The sequence below is a fragment of the Pelophylax lessonae genome (assembly GCF_965119305.1).
Source record: "Pelophylax lessonae genome assembly, chromosome: 7".
Lineage (NCBI taxonomy): Eukaryota > Metazoa > Chordata > Amphibia > Anura > Ranidae > Pelophylax > Pelophylax lessonae.
The window spans coordinates 215,804,667-215,826,323 of NC_138774.1; the positions used below are offsets into that span (position 1 = coordinate 215,804,667).

The window sequence follows — 21,657 nt, forward strand, 5'->3', positions numbered from 1 at the left end:
CCGTAGTTAGTAAAACGCAATAACTTTTGCGCAAACCAATCAAAATACACTTATTGCGATTTTTCTTTTACCAAAATATGTAGCAGAAAACAAATTGGCCTAAAATATTAAAAAAAATTGATTTTTTTTGAGAATTTCATATAAAAAAAAATTTGAAAAATAATTTTTTCAAAATTGTCGCTCTATTTTTTGTTTATAGCGCAAAAAAAAAAAAAAAAAAAAAAAAAAAAATCGCACAGGTGATCAAATACCACCAAAAGAAAGCTCTGTTTGTGGGAAAAAAATGACGTCAATTTCATTTGGGTACAGCGTCGAACGACCGCGCAATTGTCCGTTAAAGTCACACAGTGCCGAATCACAAAATAGGGCTTGGTCTTTGAGCAGCCAAATCCTCCGGGGCTTAAGTGGTTAAATTGCCAAAATCTGAACAAGGTTTGATCTCAGGATCTTATGTATTTTCCCAGCATATACAGTTAAAAATTGCCCAAGTCCTGCTCTTCCAATCCTAGAACGCGTTGGGCATCAGGAATGAATTTATAATGCCGGGTCTGCTAATGTAATGGTAGGGATCCCATAAGAACTGAACACAGAGCATGCCTTATTTTGCCATCTAAATGCAGGAAAAATAAAAACCCTGCATTAAAAATGGTAAACCCAGAGAGCTAAGAAAGAGCTGTTCCTGGTCTGCCTAAGCAACCAGAATTGTGCATAACGCTGTCTTCCAGCATTTGGAGTACCTTCATTATACCAGATAAAGAATGTTATATCTGATGCCTTAACTACAGATTACTGTTCCTTTTGCAAACAGCAGAAATCGTAAACGCCAAAAGAAGCAGGTCAATGCAATCTGCATTCTACTGGCAGAAATCAGGAGTGTTAAATTGTGCAAATAGCAGCACTGCAGTGCCCTGATTGGCTGCTGTAAATGTTGCGCACTTCACCATATGCTACAATAGTGCTCTTCTGTCACCTTGTGGCGAGTCACATTACTGCATGCCAAATTCAGGGCAGGAACAATGTAGAACTTGACAGCTGCCAAAGAAAAGGGTGATTAAACAAAGTTACAATTAAAATGTAAAAGAAAGTCTTTAAAAAAAAAAAAAAAAAAAAATCTGTAAACATTAAGGAGTGTTTTCCATGTGATTAGGATTTGGTTGTGTTAAGTTCCTTGTGATGGGAAAGTCAAACATGTTTGGTAATTCGGTGTCATCTTGTGCACAGTTTTCAGCAGTTCGTGAGTTAATGAAGAATTTTCTGTACCGTAGAAGACAATCATGCAACACCACATTTTATCCGTGTTATTCTTCTCCCTGGAGCGCCACACACTCCAATCAAAGGTGAGAATCTCCCAGCAGTCTATATGAATGTGGAGTCCATTGCGCTGGTTTCAGGATTACTGCGAGCTCGTGCTTCAAAAAGCTGCTTGATTAAAGCTGATTTTTCCTGCTCCAGCTGGGTGATGCGATCACTTTTATCGGACACCTCCTAGACACACCAATACAGACATATTAAAAAGGACATGACAACTATACGCCAACATTACCATTTCAAAATAAGGATGGTAAACCGATAATTGTAAATAGAACTGAAGAAGAGGAATTCCAGGTATAGATATACCATATATATTTACATCGATCCAGCTTGGACCTATAAAACTATATATATATCCCATACCTGGCTGATGGCCCTGCACACTGGAAATCACTGAAGTAGACAGAGCTACTCTGGTGATCTCCACTTTCTTCTGGGCCCTGTGCTGAGTGGCCGGCCTGATGCATTCTAAATTAATGCAAAGCGTTCTCTGATTGGACAAGGTAGATAGGCAGGGCAGTGATATCACACTCTCCACCTTATCCAATCAGATGACATTTTGCATTCATTCAGAAAAGCATTCTCTGAATGGCGCCCATGTCATGTGGCCGACCCCCTGTGTTCACAACACAGCAGGGTAGCCACTTAGCATGGGACCTGCAAAACAAATGGAAATTACTGGGGTAGAGGTTCCAAGCTGGATTAATAATGATGTATAAAAAAAATCTATAGCTGGAATTCATCTTTAACCACTTGCCTACTGGACACTTTTACCTCCTTCCTGACCAGGCCAATTTTTACCTTTCAGTGCTGTTGCACTTTGAATGACAATTGTGTGGACATGCAACACTGTACAAGTAAGACTTATATTTATTTTTTATTTTTTTACACAGCCTTCCATTTAATCACCACTGGGGTTTTATTTTTTGCTAAACAAAAATGGGATTTTTGACTTCTAGTAAAATCAATTTCTCTAAAGTTCATTGACGGACACAGCTCTTCATCTTCATGACCATAGGGTTATGCTGCCCCCTACAGTAGGAGGACACTAGGCAGAGAAAAGCTTGAGCACGCCTATGGGGCTGTCCCTGGGGGGGGTATACTCCCACTTCCTGCTATAGGTATTCAGTTTTGCAACAAGCGAAAGAAAATAACCCAATTCCAAAAGAGGGACAGGTGCTGTGTCTGTCAATGAACATCAGAGAAATTGATTTTACGATAAGTCAAAAATCCCATTTTCCCTTTCGTTCATTGGCAGACACAGCTCTTCATCCTCACGACAAGAGATGAGCGCAGGCGTGTTCGAGTTCCTAAGTGCCGATCCCGCCAGGAAGTCGACACTGCACTCCACTAATCACAGCAGTGAGACATTTCCCGATCTGGGCAGCTGCGGATCAGGAAATGTCTCACTGCCTGTGATTAGTGGAGTGCAGTGTTGGCTTCCTGGCGGGATGGGGTACGTGCAAACTCGAACACACCCGAGCTCATCCCTGCTCATGGCGGTAGGGACGTTCCAAAGCAGTGTCAAACATGAGGGGTGGGAACAGCAGATAAACTTCCCAAAGGCTAAACATAGCCAACCAGGAAACTTGGAGCTCAACTGAGAACAACTGGAGCTCACCTGAAAAAAAAAAAAAAAAAAACACCCTTAAAGAGGATAAACCTCTAAACAGCTGCCTGCAAAACTTTGAGGCCAAAAGAAGCATCCGCAGATGCCCACACATCCACTTTTAAAACGTTGTGAATGTGTGTACAGATGACCAAGTGGCCGCTTTGCAAACTTGCACCACTGATGCCTGGTGACTGAAGGCCCAGGAATCAGGGCAATAAGCGCCCAAGTAGAGTGCGCCCGGACAGAGAAAGGAGGAACCTGACCCTTAATTGAATAAACCTGAATCACAGTCTGCCTGATCCATCTGGAAATGGTCACAGCAGAAGCAGCTAGCCCCTTGCGAGGTCCATCTGTGAGGACAAACAGAGTCTAACATCCAAAACGACTCCGTAGCTGCCAGGTATACCCTGATATCCCGAACCACATTAAGAGAATGCAAGACAACTTCCTTAAGATGCTTAAGCTTAGGACACAGGGAAGGCAACACAATGTCTTCATTCAGATGAAAATCAGAAATGACCTTAAGAAGGAATGATGGACATTGCCAAAGAACAAACCTATCGCTGTGAAAAACTAGATAAGGCGAACGGCAAGACAGCACCGCCAGATCAAACATCCTGTGCGCCGAAGTAATAGCCACCAAAAAGGCCACCTTCGGGGATAATGTAAGCAGAGGAATCTACCCAAATATTTTCAAAGGGAGGTTTCTGAAGAACTGTCAACACCAAATTGAGGTCCCACAACAGCAATGGAAACCGCACCAGGGGAGCCAAGTGTCTCACTCCCTGGAGAAAAGTATGCACCAAGTAGTGTGAGGCCAATGAATGTTGAAAGAAAAAAAATCGCCAAGGCCGAGACCTTGCCCTTGATGGTACTCAAGGCCAAACGTTGCTCGACCCGCAAAGACAAGATCTGAGTCACCGAAAGGGAGCGAGGTGAACACCAAGAGACTCACACCATGCAATGTACGTCTCCCAAGTACGATGGTAAATCTTTCTGGAAGTAGATTTTCTAGCTTTTAAAAGTGTAGGAATTTCCGAATCAGACAACCCTCTATCCTTCAGCACCTGGCTTTCAACAGCCAGGCCGTCAAAGCCTGCGACTGTAAAGCAGGATGGAAGATCGGTCCTTGAGACAGCAGATCTTCCCTGAGAGGGAGTCTACAAGAACATCGACGATCAGCTGTACCAGATCAGTGTACCAAGACCAGCGAGGCCAGTCTGGAGCCACTAGAATGACTGGAATCCCTTCTGCCTCGATCCTGCCCAGGAGTCGTGGCAGAAGCTTAAGAGGAGGAAAGGCGTACATCAGACGATAATGACTCCAGGAAGTCACTAGGGCATCTGTGGCGTCGGCTATAGGGTCCCGAGACCATGCCACAAACCTCTTAAATTTCCTGTTGAGACGAGAGGCCAACAGGTCCATCTTGGGAGTCCCCCACCGGAGACACAACTTACTGAACACCTCTGGATAAAATGACCATTCTCCCTGGTCCAACACCTGTCGACTGAGATAGTCCACCTGTCAATTTTCCACCCCTGAAATGTGTACAGCAGAGGGCTGGAACAAACTGTTCTGCACACCCTAGAACATTGGCTACTTCCCAAGTCGCCAGAACACTTCTGGTACCCCTTTGATGATTGACAAAGGCCACGGCCGTGGCATCGTCTGATTAAATCCATACCGGAGATCCCTGGAGATGAACTGTCCAAAGATCAAAGCAAAGCCTGGTCGCTCAGAGCTCCAGTACATTGATCAGTAAGTCTGGAGTCCTTCGAGTCCAGACTCCTTGAGCACAATCTGCGCCGAGGACACCTCCCCACATGGATAGGCTGGCATCCTTGGCAACAACCATCCAGTACAGGGGAAGAAAGGATTTTCCCCGAAGAAGTGCTGGAGAACGAAGCCATCAAACCAGGGACCCCCTTGTTCTCCAGCTCAACATGTTCAGATTGTCTAGAGACTGAGGATCCTTGTTCCACTTCATCAGAATCTCCTTTTGCAGAGATCTCGAGTGGAACTGTGCAAATGGAACCGCCTTTAAAAGGTAGACACCATCAGGCCCAGTACTCGCACACAAGTCCGAAGAGATGACCGTCTGCTGGACAGCAGAAGCTGAACCGCCACCTGCAACTTCTGCAGTTTTGCCAGAGGGAGAAACACTCTGGCCGAGGAGGAGTCCAGAGGAAGTCCCAAATATTCAAGGATCGTAGATGTGACCAGAGCAGACTTCTGAAGATTCAGAATCCAACCAAACTCTCTCAGCGTTTGCAGAGTGAACGCCAAGTTGGCTAACAGGGCAGTCGAAGACTCTGCTCGCAAGAGGAGATCGTCCAGGTATCCCAGTATCGAGATCCACCGCTGACGCAGTAATGCTAGAACCAGGGCCAACACTTTTGTGAAGAACCGAGGAGGGGAGGCGAGACCAAAGGGTAACGCAACAAATTGATAATGCTCCTCGTCCACGGCAAAGCGGAGGAAGCGTTGATGGGTGATACAAATGGGGCTGTGAAGGTAAGCGTCCTTGATATCGATGGATGCGAGAAAGTCCCCCTGATTTAGGGATGCTACCACTGTGCGAATGGACTCCATTCAAATCTTTTGTACCCGCACAAAGCAGTTGAGCGCCTTGAGGTCCATAACTGGATGCACCTTGCCCTGCTTCCTGGGAACCGTAAACCAGTTTGAATAGAAACCTTGAAAGCGTTCAGACTCCGGAACCAGGACAATCACCCCTTGAAGTAACAGGTCTTGTACTGTTCCATAGAGATCCTGTAAGCAATTCCGGGGATAAGTGCAGGTTGGAAGGAAAGAACCTTGCCGGTGGGTATGATCGAAACTCGATCTTGTAGCCGGATTGAATAACTTTGTGGAACCACTTGTCCTGAATTAGGAAGGCCCACGGGTCCAGAAAACAGCAAAGATATGGGTGAGGGAGTCCCTTCATGTGGAGGTGGTTTTGCCTGCAGGCCTGGCAGACCCTGCTCTTGGTTTGCTCGACCAAAACTTCTTGGAACCCCCATTGGAGGCCCTGAAGGGTTTTGATCCCTTGTCCTGAGATCCTGAGGAACAAAAAGGCTGCTTGTGAGCAGAAAAATATAATTTTTGTAAAATCTTACCGTAAAATTCTTTTCTCTGAGTCCTCTGACAGTCGCCGCCCATTCATACAGTCTTCCCGACTGGGTATTGTCCTTCACTGCAGGAGCAAGCTAAGCAGTAATTTTGTTAATACAACAAACATTAACATAGACACACCCACAGGGGGCCATCCCTCTGGCTTATATGCTTCAGCCAGTACCACTCTAATCCAGTTATGTAGCAAGCAGTCCATGAAAAACCATCAACCCCAAAGAGAGGGGCGGGGGCGGCGACTGTCAGAGGACTAAGAGAAAATAATTTTACGGTAAGATTTTACAAAAATTCTATTTTCTCTTACATCCTCTGACATTCACCGCCCATTCATACAGTCTTCACGCTTGGGACGTCCCAAAGCAGTGTAGATGTGAGGGGTGGAAAGACGCAACCTTAAAATAGGCAAAGCAGCACCCAGGTCAGAGAAAAAACTGAACTGAACCAGTGGAGTAAGTAAAGCTCAACAGGAGCTAACCCGGGAAAAAAATGAAATAAACCCCATGACTAAGAGACATTAAAAAAAAAAAAAGAATGTCTCTTGAAACCACTGCCGCACTCAGCCAAAAGAAGTATCCGAGGATGCCAACACATCAAGTTTGTAAAACGTAGAAAAGGTGTGCACAGACGACCAGGTTGCCCGCTTTGCACACCTAGTGGAGTGCGCCTTAACAGGTAAGGGAAAGACACTGACCCTTAATCGAATAGGCCTGCACAATCGTCTGTCTGATCCATTTGGAAATGGTTGCCACAGACGCCGCTATACCCTTCCGAGGTCCTTCAGGAAGGACAAACAGACAATCCAACTTCCAGAAAGAGTCCGTGGCAGAAAGGTAAACCTTGATCGCCCGGACCACGTCCAAGGAATGCAAGGCAAATTCCTTTGGATGCTTAGGCTTCGCACAAAGCGAAGGCAACACAATATCCTCATTGAGATGGAAAGCTGAAACCACCTTAGGAAGAAAAGACTGATTTGGTCGCAGGACCACTTATCCCTATGAACAACCAGATAGGGGGAGCGGCAAGACAGAGCCGCCAACTCAGACACTCTGCGAGCAGATGTGATCGCCACTAGAAAGGTAACTTTCTGTGAAGACACAGGCAGAGGGATCTCAAAGGGAGGTCGTCGTAAAACGGATAGAACCAGATTCAGGTCCCAGGGAGGTAAGGGAGACTTCCTCGGGGGAGCCAGATGATGCACCCCCTGAATAAAGGTGTGAATCAAGGAATTATACGCCAAAGGGCGCTGAAAAAGAACGGCCAAGGCCGACAATTGGCCTTTGATCGTGGTCAGCGCCAGGCGCTGTCCACCTTAGTCTGTAGGAAGGACAAAACCCTCGCCACTGAAAAGGAGCGGGGGTGAAGACCTTGTGACTGACACCAGGCAAAATATGCCCTCAAATCTTCACAGAGGAAGCTTTTCTAGCTTTTAGCAAGGTAGGAATGGCAGCCGACGGGGTACCCCTGTCTCTCAAGACTTGGCTTTCAACAGCCAAGCCGTCAAAGCCAGCGACTGTAAAGCAGGATGGAAAATCGGTCCCTGAGACAGAAGATTGTTTCTTAGTGGAAGCTGCCAGGGAGGTTCGACAACCATCTGCATAATGTCCGCGTACCAAGACCGACGCGGCCAGTCTGGAGCTACCAGAATCACCAGCATCCGTTCCGAGGCTAACCTGCGGAGGATAAATAATTTGGGGGAAGGAACTAGAGGTCAGCTCCTAAGAATGGCTGCAATAAGGGATGCTCACACCTGCTAATTTCAAAAATGCAATAACTTTATTGAAAAACATAGGATACTGAGTATAAAACAACCCCAATATGAGGGGAGAAATTCAAAAATAATACATGGAATAGAATCAATTTGCGGTGACAATTGACATGTACAACATAAAAACAAAACAATGACTCACACACACATGGCCGGCCACACACAAACCAGAAGAAGAGATACACTGATACTGACACCTGCAGCATATAGCTCAATTAAGAGTTTTGTTAATGAGGCAGCATTAACAAAACTCTTAATTGAGCTATATGCTGCAGGTGTCAGTATCAGTGTATCTTTTCTTCTGGTTTGTGTGTGGCCGGCCATGTGTGTGTGTGTGAGTCATTGTTTTGTTTTTATGTTGTACATGTCAATTGTCACCGCACATGACAAAAAATCTGGCCTGGGAAAAAAAAAAAAAAACAGATTGGGAACCTGTCTTCTAATTGTACACCACAAGGGAGGGTCATACGGGTGTCACTGCCGTATCATCCAATTGACAGAAGGCCCTGAGTCACCCCAAAACACACCTTAGAATCAAATGACAGGAAGAGCTAGTCTCTGGATGGACAATGAGAAGTCCATGACCACCTGATGCCTCTTCAGCCCCACTGTGATGAATAGACAATATCCAGATCCCATAAACATATAGGAGAAACATGAGGTTTTCACTCACCTTTGTCAGTAAACGATTCTGCTCCTTTAACATATTTACAGTTTGCTGCTGGCCAGATACAGTGGCGGCATTGGTCACAGGTGATGAGTGGTTACCAGTCTGTCAATAAAAGTAGAAGCATTAGCAACTAGAAGGGCAACAGATGAAGGCTGTGGTCAAACCGGAAGAGCTGTACACATCCATACTGTATGTAGGGTTTTATCTGCCAAAATATTTCTATCAGATTAGCCACGCATGTGAGCTCCAAATTCAGCTTAAAAAAAGTTAGTAAATATACTTAAGGGCTCATTCACACTGTCTGCAGTGACCTATGTTCTCTGCACTAGGAAAACACAGGTCTCTGCAAGACACATTGAAAACAATTGTTTTCTATGTGTCTATCCACACCAAAAACACTGGGCGGAAGTGTGCGGAATTATTCAGCATGTCTGCAGTTTTCCGTACAGCTTCGCACATAAATTTAGGGAAACTGACAGAACCACTCTGCACTCCAGGTGACAGGTAGTGTAGAGAAGAGCAGAGCGGTGCTGTGTGTCCCAAATGCATGGCTGCAGATAAGAGGGGGGTAGCAGGAGGAATTGGATGGTGGACAGGAGGGGGTGATCGGTGTGGCAGGGGGGCAATTACAGCAACTGATCTCTTGTGAGTTTCTGCCTGCTGCAGCTGAAACTACCAGGAGGGAAAGGAGAAGCCAGCGGCAGGTGGCAGAGACACACAGGGGTTCAGTTCCTGTATTGCCTCCCTGCCACACCAAACCGATCCACCGTGTCTCTTTCCCTCCCGCTGCTGAACGTTGGCTTCTCCTTTCCCTCCTGGCAGTTTTAGCTGCAGCAGGGAGAAACACACAGGGGATCAGTTCCTATAATTGTCCCCCCTGCCGCACCGATCATCCCCTCCTGTCCACCATCCGATTACGCCGGCTGCCTACTCTTATCTGCAGCCAGCTTCTCCTCCTCTCCCTGCTGCTGGAAGAGACACAAAAGGGTTCCCCCCCCCCCCCCCAAACAACCTCTCCTTTCCACCATCTGAGTCTTCCTGCTGCCCTGGCCCCCTGTGTGCTCCTTTACCCCATAGCACCGCCAAATTCCCTCCTCTCCTCTAGTGCCGGCTGCAAAGGTTTGGTTGGGGGGCAGGGCTTGACAACTGCAGGTGGATCGCCACAGCAATCTGACCAGGAGTTGGAGCAGGTACCAATCAAGAGTGGGGTAGTTCTGCTTCAAAGTAAAAGTCTAGTTTTTTTTTTTCTATAAAAATAATAAACATGTCATACTTACATGCTCTGTAAAGTGATTTTGCACAGACCAGCCTCAATCCTCCTCTTTGGCACTCCTGGCACCTCCCTCCTGTGAGTGCCCCAACAGCAAGCAGCTTGCTATGGGGGCACCAAAGCCGAGCCGCAGCTCAATGTATCCATTCAGACACAGATCCAGGGTTCAGCCCCGCCCCCTCTCATGCCTGACTGGCTAACTCACTGATTGACAACAGCGGGAGCCAATGGCGCCTCTGCTGTGTCTCAGTCAATCAGAAGGAAGAGTACAGGATGGCCGAGACACTCGTGGACATCGCTGGATAAAGACGGGCCTCAGGTAAGTATTAGGGAGTGCTGCTCACAAGACGGCTTTCCATCTTAATGCATAGGATAAAGAACTTTCTAACTTTATAACCACTTTTAGCACAGCAGAGGGTGATATCAGGACTTTCCTGGCGAGATCCCAGCAAATGCAGATTTCACAACTCTCTCAAGAGGAGGCTCCAGAAAATAGCAACTTTTCTTTTCAACATTCCCCGGGATCAGGACATCATTGTTGCCTAAGCACTCTGGGCAGAAGCCGGGGATAAGGCAAGTATTTTTAGTAACTTTTTTTCCCCACAGGTTTTTTTATTTGGGGGGGGGGGTGGGGGTGATGTAATAAGCAGACCTTGCTTTTAAGTATAATGCACACTAATAAGCCTATATGATGAATCGGAGTGAACTCACTCTGCAAGGAGAAAGGAGGTCACTCAGGCACCGGTTCACTTCCTGCAGTCTGGTCAGCAGAGTATTTGGGAGTCCTCCTGGTTGGGCATCACTGAAGAATTCCTGGAGAGAGACAGAGACTGTGAAAACAATGAAATAAAAGCGCAATCTACAATGCAACATTTCTGTTCTACAAAGGATCTGTGGCATCACTACAGACATGCATGACTATGTCCTCATCCGCAGTGGACAAGCAAACTTGTAGAGACATATGGGTGCTGCAATCACTGACCAGAAAATGCCAACTGTCTGGCTCTCTTGCAGTTGTGCCCTAATGCAAGCTGCATTTTCCCATTGACACAAGTACAATCAAGCGTGTCTAAACCCCCCCCAAAAAAAAAAAAAATATATAATATTATTATATATATATATATAGCAGCTTACCATTCCTTGGAGTGGCTGCATTAGTTGTCTTTTTTTAAGCTTTTTTTCATTTATTTGCACCTGCTCCTGCCAGTAACAAACTTCCTGTTTTAACCGGTTCCGGCACAGCCTATGGCCGAATGACACCGGAACCGGCCTCTCTTTGATCCGGGTGGACGTCACATGATGTCATCCTGGATTGGGCAACGCATCTATGCAATTTGTAACCGACTGTGTCCACGGGACACATTCAATGACTGATCAGTGTACTGGCCACTGACGGTACCATGTGACGGCCGTGAAGAATCACAGCAGGTCATATGAGAGTTGTACACAATGGATGGCTTTCTTTAATGCCATCCAATGTGTACAACTGTGTTGCTAGCTGTGATTGGTGAATTTGATCACATGGTACGGACAGGGCCAATCACAGTCCATCTGTACCATGTGATTACCTTTGACCAACCACAGCTAATTACAACAAAACAGACTGAATTAATCAGTTACATTCAGTAAAATGCTTGCTTGTAGCAATGAAATACTCTGCTATAAGCAAACAATGTGGGGTTTGTTTTTCAGGGGTTGGGCTTGGCCCGTTAGTTCCAGTGAAGAGAACTCTTAAGGAGTCAGCATACCAAGACATTCTGGACAAATTTCATGCTCCCAACTTTATGGGAATATTTTGGGGATGGCCCCTTCCTGTTCCAGTGTGACTGCTCACCAGTGCACAAAGCAAAGTCCATAAAGGCATGAATGAGCGAGTTTGGGGTTGGAGGTACTTGACTGGCCTGCACAGAGTCCTGACCTCAACCAAACAGAACACCCTTGGGATTAATTTGAGCGGAGACATCAGTGCCAGACCTCACAAATGTGCTTCTGGAAGAATGGTCAAACATTCCCATAGACACACTCCTAAACCTTGTGGACAGCCTTCCCAGAAGAGTTGAAGCTGTTATAGCTGCAAAGGGTGGGCCAACTCCATATTGCCCCCCTCGGACTAAGACTGGGTAGCCATTAAAGTTCACGTGCGTGTAAGGCTCCATTCACACCTGAGCGTATCGTTTTCAGGCGTTTTTTGCAGGCATTTGGAGGCAAGTATTGACATCTAACAAAATCGCTTGTAATCTGCCAAATAAGAAACTCATGTACTTTTTTTGAGCTTCAGGCGTTTTGCTTCAGGCGACAAAACGCTCATATGTGAACAGGGGCCATTGAAATGAATGGGATTTTGCTTGTTGGGCGTTTTGAGACTTCAGAGATGAGCGTTTTACGAGCTGAAAAACACTCAGGTGTGAACAGGGCCTAAAGGCAGGAGTCACAATACGTTTGGTAATATAGTGTATTTTCAGTTATAGAACAAGAAAAATCCGGATGGCTGCACACCAACAATCCACTTTTATTGAACCATTAAGACCAAAATAACGGGTGATAAAAAAAAGGTACAGTGAAGAACTAACAGCTAGCATCTATTTGGAAGTTTTTCTTTTTTATTCCTCTTTGTCTACCATTTAAACTATCCTTTTGCTCAGACTAGGGTTGGTTTTCTTTCTGCGGCCACATCCGGGATGATTGCCTACACTCCCATGAACCTTAAACTTCTTAAGGCAAAAAGTTTTTTTTTTTTTTCGATAGAGTAAGGGAGGGTTATAACCCCTGTCAGTTTTTTTTTTTTTTTTCATCAGCGTGCTAATGGGGAGATTTTCCTTCTCTTCCTGTTCCATAGCCAAAACAGGAAATGAGAGGAAACCCCTGCAAATTAAGGGAATCCCTTAGGGACCCCCAGGTCACCAGAACTAGTGTCCCCATTGGAAGATTTCCTCTCTACTACTTTTCTGAGAACAACCCAAAATTTGGCATTTTCTTTCACTTTCAATGATAATGGTAAAAAGGACAAATAGAGAGGGTGAATTTTCTAATAGGGGCACAGACAGCAATAAAAACTGACAGGGTCTCTAATCCCTCCCCACCCTATCCGAAACTGAAAAATTGAATTTTTGACTTACCGTAAAATCTATTTCTCTGATGTTCATTGACGGACACAGTTCCTTATCTTCTTGACCATTGGGTTATACTGCTCCCTACAGGAGAAGGACACTAGTCAGGAAAAAGCTTGATTACGCCTATGGGGCAGTCCGAAGGGGGTATACTCCCACTCTCAGCTATAGGCACTCAGTTTTGTTACAAGCAGTGTTGGAAGAAAGCCAACCCCACGGAGGGGTGGGTGCTATGTCCTTCAATGAACATCAGAGAAATGAATTTTAGGGCAAGTCAAAAATCTAATTTTCTCTTTCGTTTATTGACAGACACAGCTCTTTATCTTCTTGACAATGGAGATGTCCCAAAGCAGTGTCCAGCATGAGGGGTGGGAACAGCAAGAAAAAACTCCCAAGGTTAAACCGTAGCCAACCAGGTAACATGGCGCTCAACCATAAGCAACTGGAGCTCACCTGAAAAAAACAATACACTCTCAAAGAGGATCAGGTCCTCTAAAACAGTAGCCTGCAAAACCTTGCGGCCAAAAGAAGCATCCGCAGATGCCGACACATTCACTTGAATGTGTGCACTGACAACCAGGTGGCCGCCCTGCAAACCTGCAGCATCGATGCCTGATAACGGAAGGCCCAGGAGGCACTAAGCACCCGAGTAGAGTGTGCTTAAACAGGGAAAGGAAGAACCTGACCCCTAAAGGAATAGGCCTGAATCATCGTCTGTCTGATCCATCGGAAAATGGTCTCTGCAGAAGCGGCCAACCCTTTCCGAGGTCCATCCGTGAGTACAAATTGTGAGTCTGACTTCCTAAAAGACTACGTAGCTGCCAGGTACACCCTGATTGCCCGAACCACACCCAGGGAATGCAAGACAGACATTTCTCTTAGGATGTTTAGACCTGGGATATAGGAAAGGCAACACAAGGTCTTCATTCAAATGGAAATCAGAGACGACCATTTGAAGGAACGTCTGACAGGGATGAATAACCACCTCATCTCTGTGAACCACCAGACAAGACAACACCGCCAGCTCCGACACCCTGTGCGCAGCAGTAATAGCCACCAAAAAGCCAGCCTTCTGGGACAACGTAAGCAGGGGACTATTTTCAAAGGAAGGTTTCTGGAGAACTGACAACCAAATTGAGGTCTCACGGCGGCAATGGAGACCGCACTGGAGGAGCCAAGTATGGAACTCCCTGGATAAAAAAGGTACTCACCGAGGAATGTGTAGCCAATGGATGTTGAAAGAAAACCACCAAGGCTGAAACCTAGCCCTTGATGGTACTCAAGGCCAGGCACTGCTCAACCCCTCGGAGGAAAAAGGGGGAACCCCAAGAGACTCACACCACGCAATGTACGTCTTCCAAGTACAATGGTAGGTCTTCCTAGAGGTAGATATTCTAGCCTTTAACAGCGTTAGAATCACCAATTCAGACAAACCTCTATCCTTCAGTACCTGGCTTTCAACAGTCAAGCCGTTAAAGCCAGCAACTAGAAAGGAGGATGGAAGATGGGCCCTTGGGACAGCAGACCTTCCCTGAGAGGAAGTCTTCAAGGAGCATCGGCGACCAGCCGTACCAGATCTCTGTACCAAGACTGGCGAGGCCAGTCTGAAGCCACTAGAACGCGTCTGTGGCGCCGGCCAGAGGATACCGAGACCGTGCCACAAACCTCTGAACCTTCCTTGAAATGTGTACAGCAGAGAGGGCTGGAACGAATCGGTCTGCTCACCTTAGAATGCCGGCTACTTCCCGAGCCACCAGGACACTTCTTGTGCCCACTTGGTGATTGACATAGACAGACCATGGCCGTGGCATTGCCTGATTAAATTCGTACTGGACACCCCTGAAGACGAATTGTCCAATGATCCAGACAAAGTCTGATCGCTCGGAGTTCCAGTACATTAATTGCAGAGTCCAGACCCCCTGAGCACAATCTGTGCCGAGGATGCCTCCCCACTCGGACAGGCTGGCATTCATGGTGATAGCCATCCAGTACAAGGCGAGAGAGAGGATTTTCCTTGTCAAGGTGTCGGAGAACAAAGCCACTTCTAGAGACCATGGATTCTTGTCCCATTTCACTAGAATCTCTTTTTCCAGAGATCCCGTGTGGAACTGTGCAAACGGAACCACCTCAAAAAAAAGGTAGACACAGTCAGGCACAGTACCCGTATGCAAGCCTGGAGGGATAACCGCCTGTTGGACAACAGAAGCGGAATTGCCTCCTGCAATGTCTTGAATTTTTCCAGAGGTAAAAATACTCTGGCTGAGGACAAGTCCAGAGTCAGACCCAGCTAGTCCGGTTTTGTGGACGGAACCAGAGCAGAAGGTTCAGAATCCAACTGAACTCCCTCTGAGTTCGCAAATTAATCTCCAAGTTGTCCATCAGAGCAGTCTGAGGCTGAAGATGATCGTCCAGGTACTCCAGTAACGCGATCCCCAGCTGATCCAACAATGCTAGCACCGGGGCCAACATTTTTGTGAAGACCCGAGCAGTGGAGGAGAGACAGAAGGGTAATGGCACAAACGGATAATGCTCCTCGCCCACGGCAAAGCGGAGGAAGTGCTGGTGACTGGCACATATTGGAATGTGAAGGTAGGAGTCTTTGATGTCGATAGAAGCAAGAAAATCCCCCTGATGTAGGGAGGCCACTACCATGCGAATGGACTCCATTCGGAACTTCTGTACCCCTACAAAGTAGTTTAGCGCCTTGAGGTCCAGACTTGGACGTACCCGTTATTCCTTCCTGGGAACTGTAAAGAGGTTTGAGTAAAACCCCAGAAAACGTTTCGGAACTGGAACAATCAGCCCTTGAAGTAACAAGTCTTGCACTGCCCCAAAGAGACCCCATAAGCGCTCTGGGGACAAATGCAGGTTGGAAGGGAAGAACCTTTCCAGAGGATAAGATCGAAACTCGATCTTGTAGTCAGACAGAATTACTTTGTGGACCCATTTGTCCTGTACCAGGGAGGTCCACAAATCTGGAAACCAGCGAAGACGTCCCACCCACCCCAAATACAGATGATGGCGCCCCTTCGTGCAGAGGAAGCCTTGTCCGCAGGTCTGGAAGAGTCCGCTCGTGGCTTGCCAGACCAGGTCCTCTTGGAACCTCCGGTGGAGGCTCTGAAGAGCTTTGATCCCTTGTCTTGAAACCCTGAGGGACAAAAATGCCTCTTATGAGATGAGAAGAACGGCCCACGACGGGGCTCCTTCCCTTTGGTAGCCTGCGGAAGAGTACTCTCCCCCCCCCCCCCCCACCGCGAGACCCTTAATGATGTCATCCAAGAAAGCTCCAAACAGGCGATCCCCTACAAGGGGGAGATCAGATAAGGCCTTCTTAGAAGTCTGGTCCGCAGACCAGCATTTCAGCCAGACAATACCCCGCTGATACAGACAGCCTAGAATCAAAAGGAGCAACATCCAGAGGCATCACAGATAAACTGTAGTCCCTGGACCAACTGATCCGCCAGGTCCGCAAAGGCAGGTCCCTGCGTAAAGGTTTAGCCCACTCAGTCAGTTTGCGAAACCAGGGCAATAGTAAATACTGGCCTAAGTGCCAAACCAGCCACAGTGAACATATGGTGGTCAGAGCCTCCACCCTCCTATCACTCGGATCTTTAAAGGTCGGGGATTCAACTGGAATTAAGGTAGCTTGAATAAACCTGGAAACCAGTGAGTCCACTACAGGTAGGACCGTCCACTTTTTAAGCAGGGAATCCTCATAAGGATACCGCATAGCAAAACGCTTAGGGAACACAAGAGTGCGTTTTGGACAACCCTGTTTTGTGACAATATTGTCAAAGTAAGCGGGAAAGGGGAACACCCTCGCCGCTTTGGAGAGCCTGTGGGTTCCAAAAAAGACCAGCGCCTCCGACTCAGCATCAATCGCATCCTCCATTTTTAAAGTTTCACGCACTGACACAATCAGTGCATCCACCAGTGCCTTTTTATGCTCGCTAGAGGAGCAGAGGAATCATCCTCACTATCTGAACACTCAGGGTACGTGGGAGCAGACTCAGTAGGTTGACTTGCATCCGCAGCGGCCAAAAAAGATTCAGGATATCAGGAGACAGATGAGGCAGGGGAGGCAGGGGAGGGCGGGGGGCGCTATATTCTAAGCTCACCTGGAAAACATAACAATCAGGGGAGGGCCACCGACTGCGATCCCGCAAAGGGGACGCCGACCAAGGGACCAGGAATGGACCACCTACTGGACCCCGCAAAAAAACAAGGGGGTTGCCCTCCAAGCCCCTTCATAGGGGCCCGCACAATAGAAAATAGCCCCATTAAAGGTGGGCCACCTACCGTGACGCAGACGCACAGGCGGGGTACCCCGATGGTCGGAAAACCAACAGTGACTACTGAAAATTTTAGAGGAGCTGGGGGGGGGGGGGCAGAACCCAAGGGTCCCACGTCCACCCCAAAACACCCCCCGGGGAAGAGGTGGGGACAGCTACTTACCATACCAGGAACAGGGTGGGCCCCGCTTCTAATAGACTACCGCTTCATCACAACAGGGGAGCTGTCAGCCAGGAGGAACTCTGCGATTCAGGCCGAGGCCAGGTCATGTGCGCCCTTGCGAGACCTTTAACTCGCAGGGCCAGCCCCCGCCCAGTGGAGTTATGTTGTGGCTGACCTAACGCGGAGCTGAGGTCTGCGTGTGCTCACTGGCCAGACTGGAGGGACCCTCTGGATCTAGATTATCCAGTCCATTGCCCAGTTCATAGTAGATTCTCACAGGAACAAAAAATAAAGATAGGAAAAAATAAAAGGAAAAAATCTATTTAAAAAGGAAAACAATTGGCAGGACCAGAGATCCCAGCAAGGAACTAGGACCTCCTCCTGATTAGGCAGAAAAAAAAACCTATAGCTAAGTGTGGGTGTATACCCCCTGGGACTGCCCTGTAGGGAGCAGCATAACCCAATGGTTAAGAAGAATCTGAACTTTGTCTATCAATGAACGAAAGAGAAAAAATGTTTTGCCTTTAGTTATACTTTAAAGAAGAACTGTAGGCATAAAGTTGTTTTTTTTTTTTTTTTTTGGATAGAGTAAGGGAGGGTTATATCCTCTGTAAAGTTTATTCTTGCCATCTGTGTCCCACTGGGGAGATTTACCTTCACTTCCTGTCCCATAACCAACACAGTAAGTGACAGGAAATCCCTGCAAAGTGAGGGAATCCCTTGGGGAGCCCCAGATCACCAGAACTAGTGTCCCCATTGGATGATTTTCCCTCTATTACTTTTCTGGGACAACCCAAAATGTGGGATTTTCTTTTACGCTCACTTTCAATGATAAACAGGAAAAATAGAGAGGATAAATCTCCCTAACAGGGGGGCACAGACAGCAATAAAAACTAACAGGTATTCTAATCCCTCTCCACTTTCCCCAGAATTAAAAAAAAAAAAAAAATTGCCTTTAGGCATACTTTAACCCCTTGGGGCTGGCTGATGGGCCTTTGTGCCAAGCGGCTACATATTTGCATGCATTCGTGTAAATACAGCTGTGCCGAGTGTGAAAGCCCTGCGCCCTCCCGGGCGACTAATGGAAAGCTCCCAATCGCTACTTGCGATTAGGAGCTTTACAATCAAGTGACCGTTGTGATAGCCAATCATGGTGGTCACATGATCATAAACCCCTTAAAGGGCCGGGAGGAATTGGCTCCAAAGAGTTAATTAATGTAACTGTAGTCACAGGAACATCATGTTGCTTACCAATGGCATGCTGGTCTAATTTTTTTTCCTCTGACCTCCTAAGACAGCATTCTCCTTTGCTTTCTCTGGTCTATGTTCAGTGTACCGGTGTAGAAAAAACATGAGGTCCACACAGCATGTGTGTGTGGAGCAGCGTAGAGGTGCGTGCCCACAGCCTGTGTTACTCAATGGAGACGCAGCAGCTGCACTGGCTCACCCGTGTTTGACAAGCATGCAGGGACAAGTGCACAGCCAAGAATGCACATGGTCTGTCTGCATTTGGAGTGCCCATCCGCATACCAATCAAACTCAGATGTGCCAGAGAGCCTGCACAGCGGCTACATCTCCATTGACTAACATAGGGTGCCTGCATGCAGCTCTACGCTGCTCCAGATAAGTAAGCAAGCGGCTCTAACATATTGAATGGGCCTCTGCACCCTTGTAAACAAGTATACAGGACAAGTTCTGGCAGACAAAAGGGTTTCATTTAATTTACTAGATTACCTGTTTTGCTCACCTACCTTCTTTCCCAAATTCCTTTGCTGCTCTTGCACAGTATGCATCTGCTGGAGGTACCAGTCCCGAGCCTTCTCCACCATCTCCAAACCTTGCAGAAGTAGATCCTTCTCATGTTCTAGCTCCTTCATCCTTTTGAGCTGTAGACACAAACATTTGCTCTTTAGTGGCATTGCAAGCTACCAATTTCTCAAAGGCCACAGAGTTTAAAAGAGCAACACGCAACGCCGGTGGCTGCCAGGCACAATATTTTAGGCATTTATGTGTTCGGCCCTTTGTGCCTTGGACCAGTCTGCTGGGGAATGACCTTGGACCAGACAGCTAAGGTCTGGCAGATGAACATGGCAGCAGTGGCCTACAGTGATGAAAAATTTTTTTTTTTTTTTTTTCGTTTTTTATTGGGAATGTTTTATAGCAGAAAGTAAAAAATATTGTTTTTTTTTTCCAGAATTGTCGCTCTTTTTCTGTTTATTGAGCAAAAGAAAAAAAAAAAATCAGAGGTAAACAAATACCATAAAAAAAAAAAAGCGCTATTTGTGGGGGGGAAAAAAGGACATCAATTTTATTTGGGTACAACGGTCGCACGACCGCGCAATTGCTGTATCGCAAAAAATGGCCTGGTCATTAGGGAGTAAAACCTTCTGGTCATTAGGTGGTGAACCTTCTACATACAGTATGCCTCTTTGGTACTGCTGACACCCACCAGGTGAGGGGCTGTGAGGAAAATCTGGCTGCTCCTCTCTCCTTCAGCCCCTCCAACAAACATGTAGAATCCAGCAGAACGAACATGTTTATGGGGTACACTGCGCAGAGAATGGCCTGGGGGCGGTTGGAGCATGCTTGCAAGTCTCAAACTATATCCTCAATTCACCAATGATGCTCTTTAGGGTTGAAGATTGCACTGGACTGACTCACTCAGTTGGGGGCCTGTGAGTGGGTAATGGGGGGCCTGTGAGTGGGTAATGGTGGGGGTGGGTTGAGAGTGTTCACTCCCGATGATTCCAGACCAACTTAACAGAAGGGTGGCGGTGAGCCCTTTTGTGGGGCTTGGGCTCTGGGCCACTGGCCTCAAGGTAGTTTCCGCATATACTTGTAAGGGTGTGTGAAAGGAGCGCCCAGTATCCAATGAGAAGCAAAATGAAGGTGGCATGTAATCCCTTTTATTGAAAGTAGCAACAAATAATCAAGCCAACACGTTTTGGGGGAACAGAGACTTCCCCCTTCTTCAGGGCTGTTGCTGTATGCTAATGGTGAGTGGGGATCTATCAAAGAGCAGCTCTCTATGCTGCCTCTGCAAGAGTAAACAGCAATAATTCAGATTTTGGTGGCACAGACACACCAGTTTGAGTTATATCCCCACTCACCATTAGCATACAGCAACAACTCTGAAGAAGGGGGAGGGTTTGTTTGACCGAAACACGTTAGCTCAATCATTTGTTACTACTTTCAATAAAACAATTACATATTCCCCTTCATTTTGCTTCTCATTGCATACCGGGCGCTCCTTTTACCTACCCTTACCTATCAATGATGGGCAGTAAGAAGTAAGCTGCAATCTTGCCCAAAAGTGAGAAACTTGCTATATTCAGATGGTATATTATGGGGAGATATTTGCTATATTCAGATGGTATATTATGGGGAGATACTTGCTATATTCAGATGGTATATTATGGGGAGATACTTGCTATATTCAGATGGCATATTATGGGGAGATACTTACTATATTCAGATGGCATATTATGGGGAGATACTTACTATATTCAGATGGCATATTATGGGGAGATACTTACTATATTCAGATGGCATATTATGGGGAGATACTTACTATATTCAGATGGTATATTATGGGGAGATACTTGCTATATTCAGATGGCATATTATGGGGAGATACTGGCTATATTCAGATGGCATATTATTGGGCGATACTTGCTATATTCAGATGGCATATTATGGGGAGATACTTGCTATATTCAGATGGCATATTATGGGGAGATACTTGCTATAATCAGATGGTATGCGTTGAATAAAGTTTAGATTAGATTGAATACTTAGTGGTATTCTATTAGGTCAGAAGACAACATAATATCCTTAACAGCTAAAAGCCTGTTCACAGAGTTCAATAACTCAAGCTAAAACGTATACATATTGACTCCTCCACCACCCTACCCTCATTAGGGGACTTTGCCTGAAAATTAAAATTAGAGAGAATTATCTATGCTCTGGCAGTTCTGTGTAATGGCCGCTCAATGTATTGCATTAAAAACAAAGCTTGTACATAATGAAAAAAACACAAACAAAAACTTAGCCCACTCAGACCAACAAACTCAAAGCGGAGCTTCACTGGATCTGAGCACCACAAACCAAAAACACATTCATTTTTAAGATTCAAAGCAAACTCCCCCATCCATGGCTAAAATCAACTTTGAGAGACAAATAGCGGAGGATAGTAAAAAAAACCCAAAGAAATTCTTTAAATATATCAACAGCAAAAAAACTAGGGCAGAGCATATTGCACACATAAGCAACGATGATGGGAGGATGGTTACAGAGGACACTGAAAAGGCCACCGTGCTGAATGCTTTTTTCTCG

At 46.4% G+C, this 21,657-nt stretch overlaps 1 protein-coding gene across 1 annotated transcript in view; it reads right to left on the reverse strand.

The window, feature by feature from the left end:
- Positions 1-1,351: 1,351 nt before the first annotated feature.
- The window catches only part of SAPCD2 (suppressor APC domain containing 2), a 57,137-nt gene continuing 36,831 nt past the window's right edge, over positions 1,352-21,657 (reverse strand). The window contains exons 3-6 of the mRNA XM_082262843.1: positions 19,074-19,208; positions 10,472-10,573; positions 8,494-8,592; positions 1,352-1,485 (exon numbers count right to left, since the gene is read on the reverse strand). Of these exons, the coding sequence (XP_082118969.1) occupies positions 1,357-1,485; positions 8,494-8,592; positions 10,472-10,573; positions 19,074-19,208 (465 nt within the window). The 3' untranslated portion in view covers positions 1,352-1,356. The remainder of the gene's footprint in view (positions 1,486-8,493; positions 8,593-10,471; positions 10,574-19,073; positions 19,209-21,657) is intronic.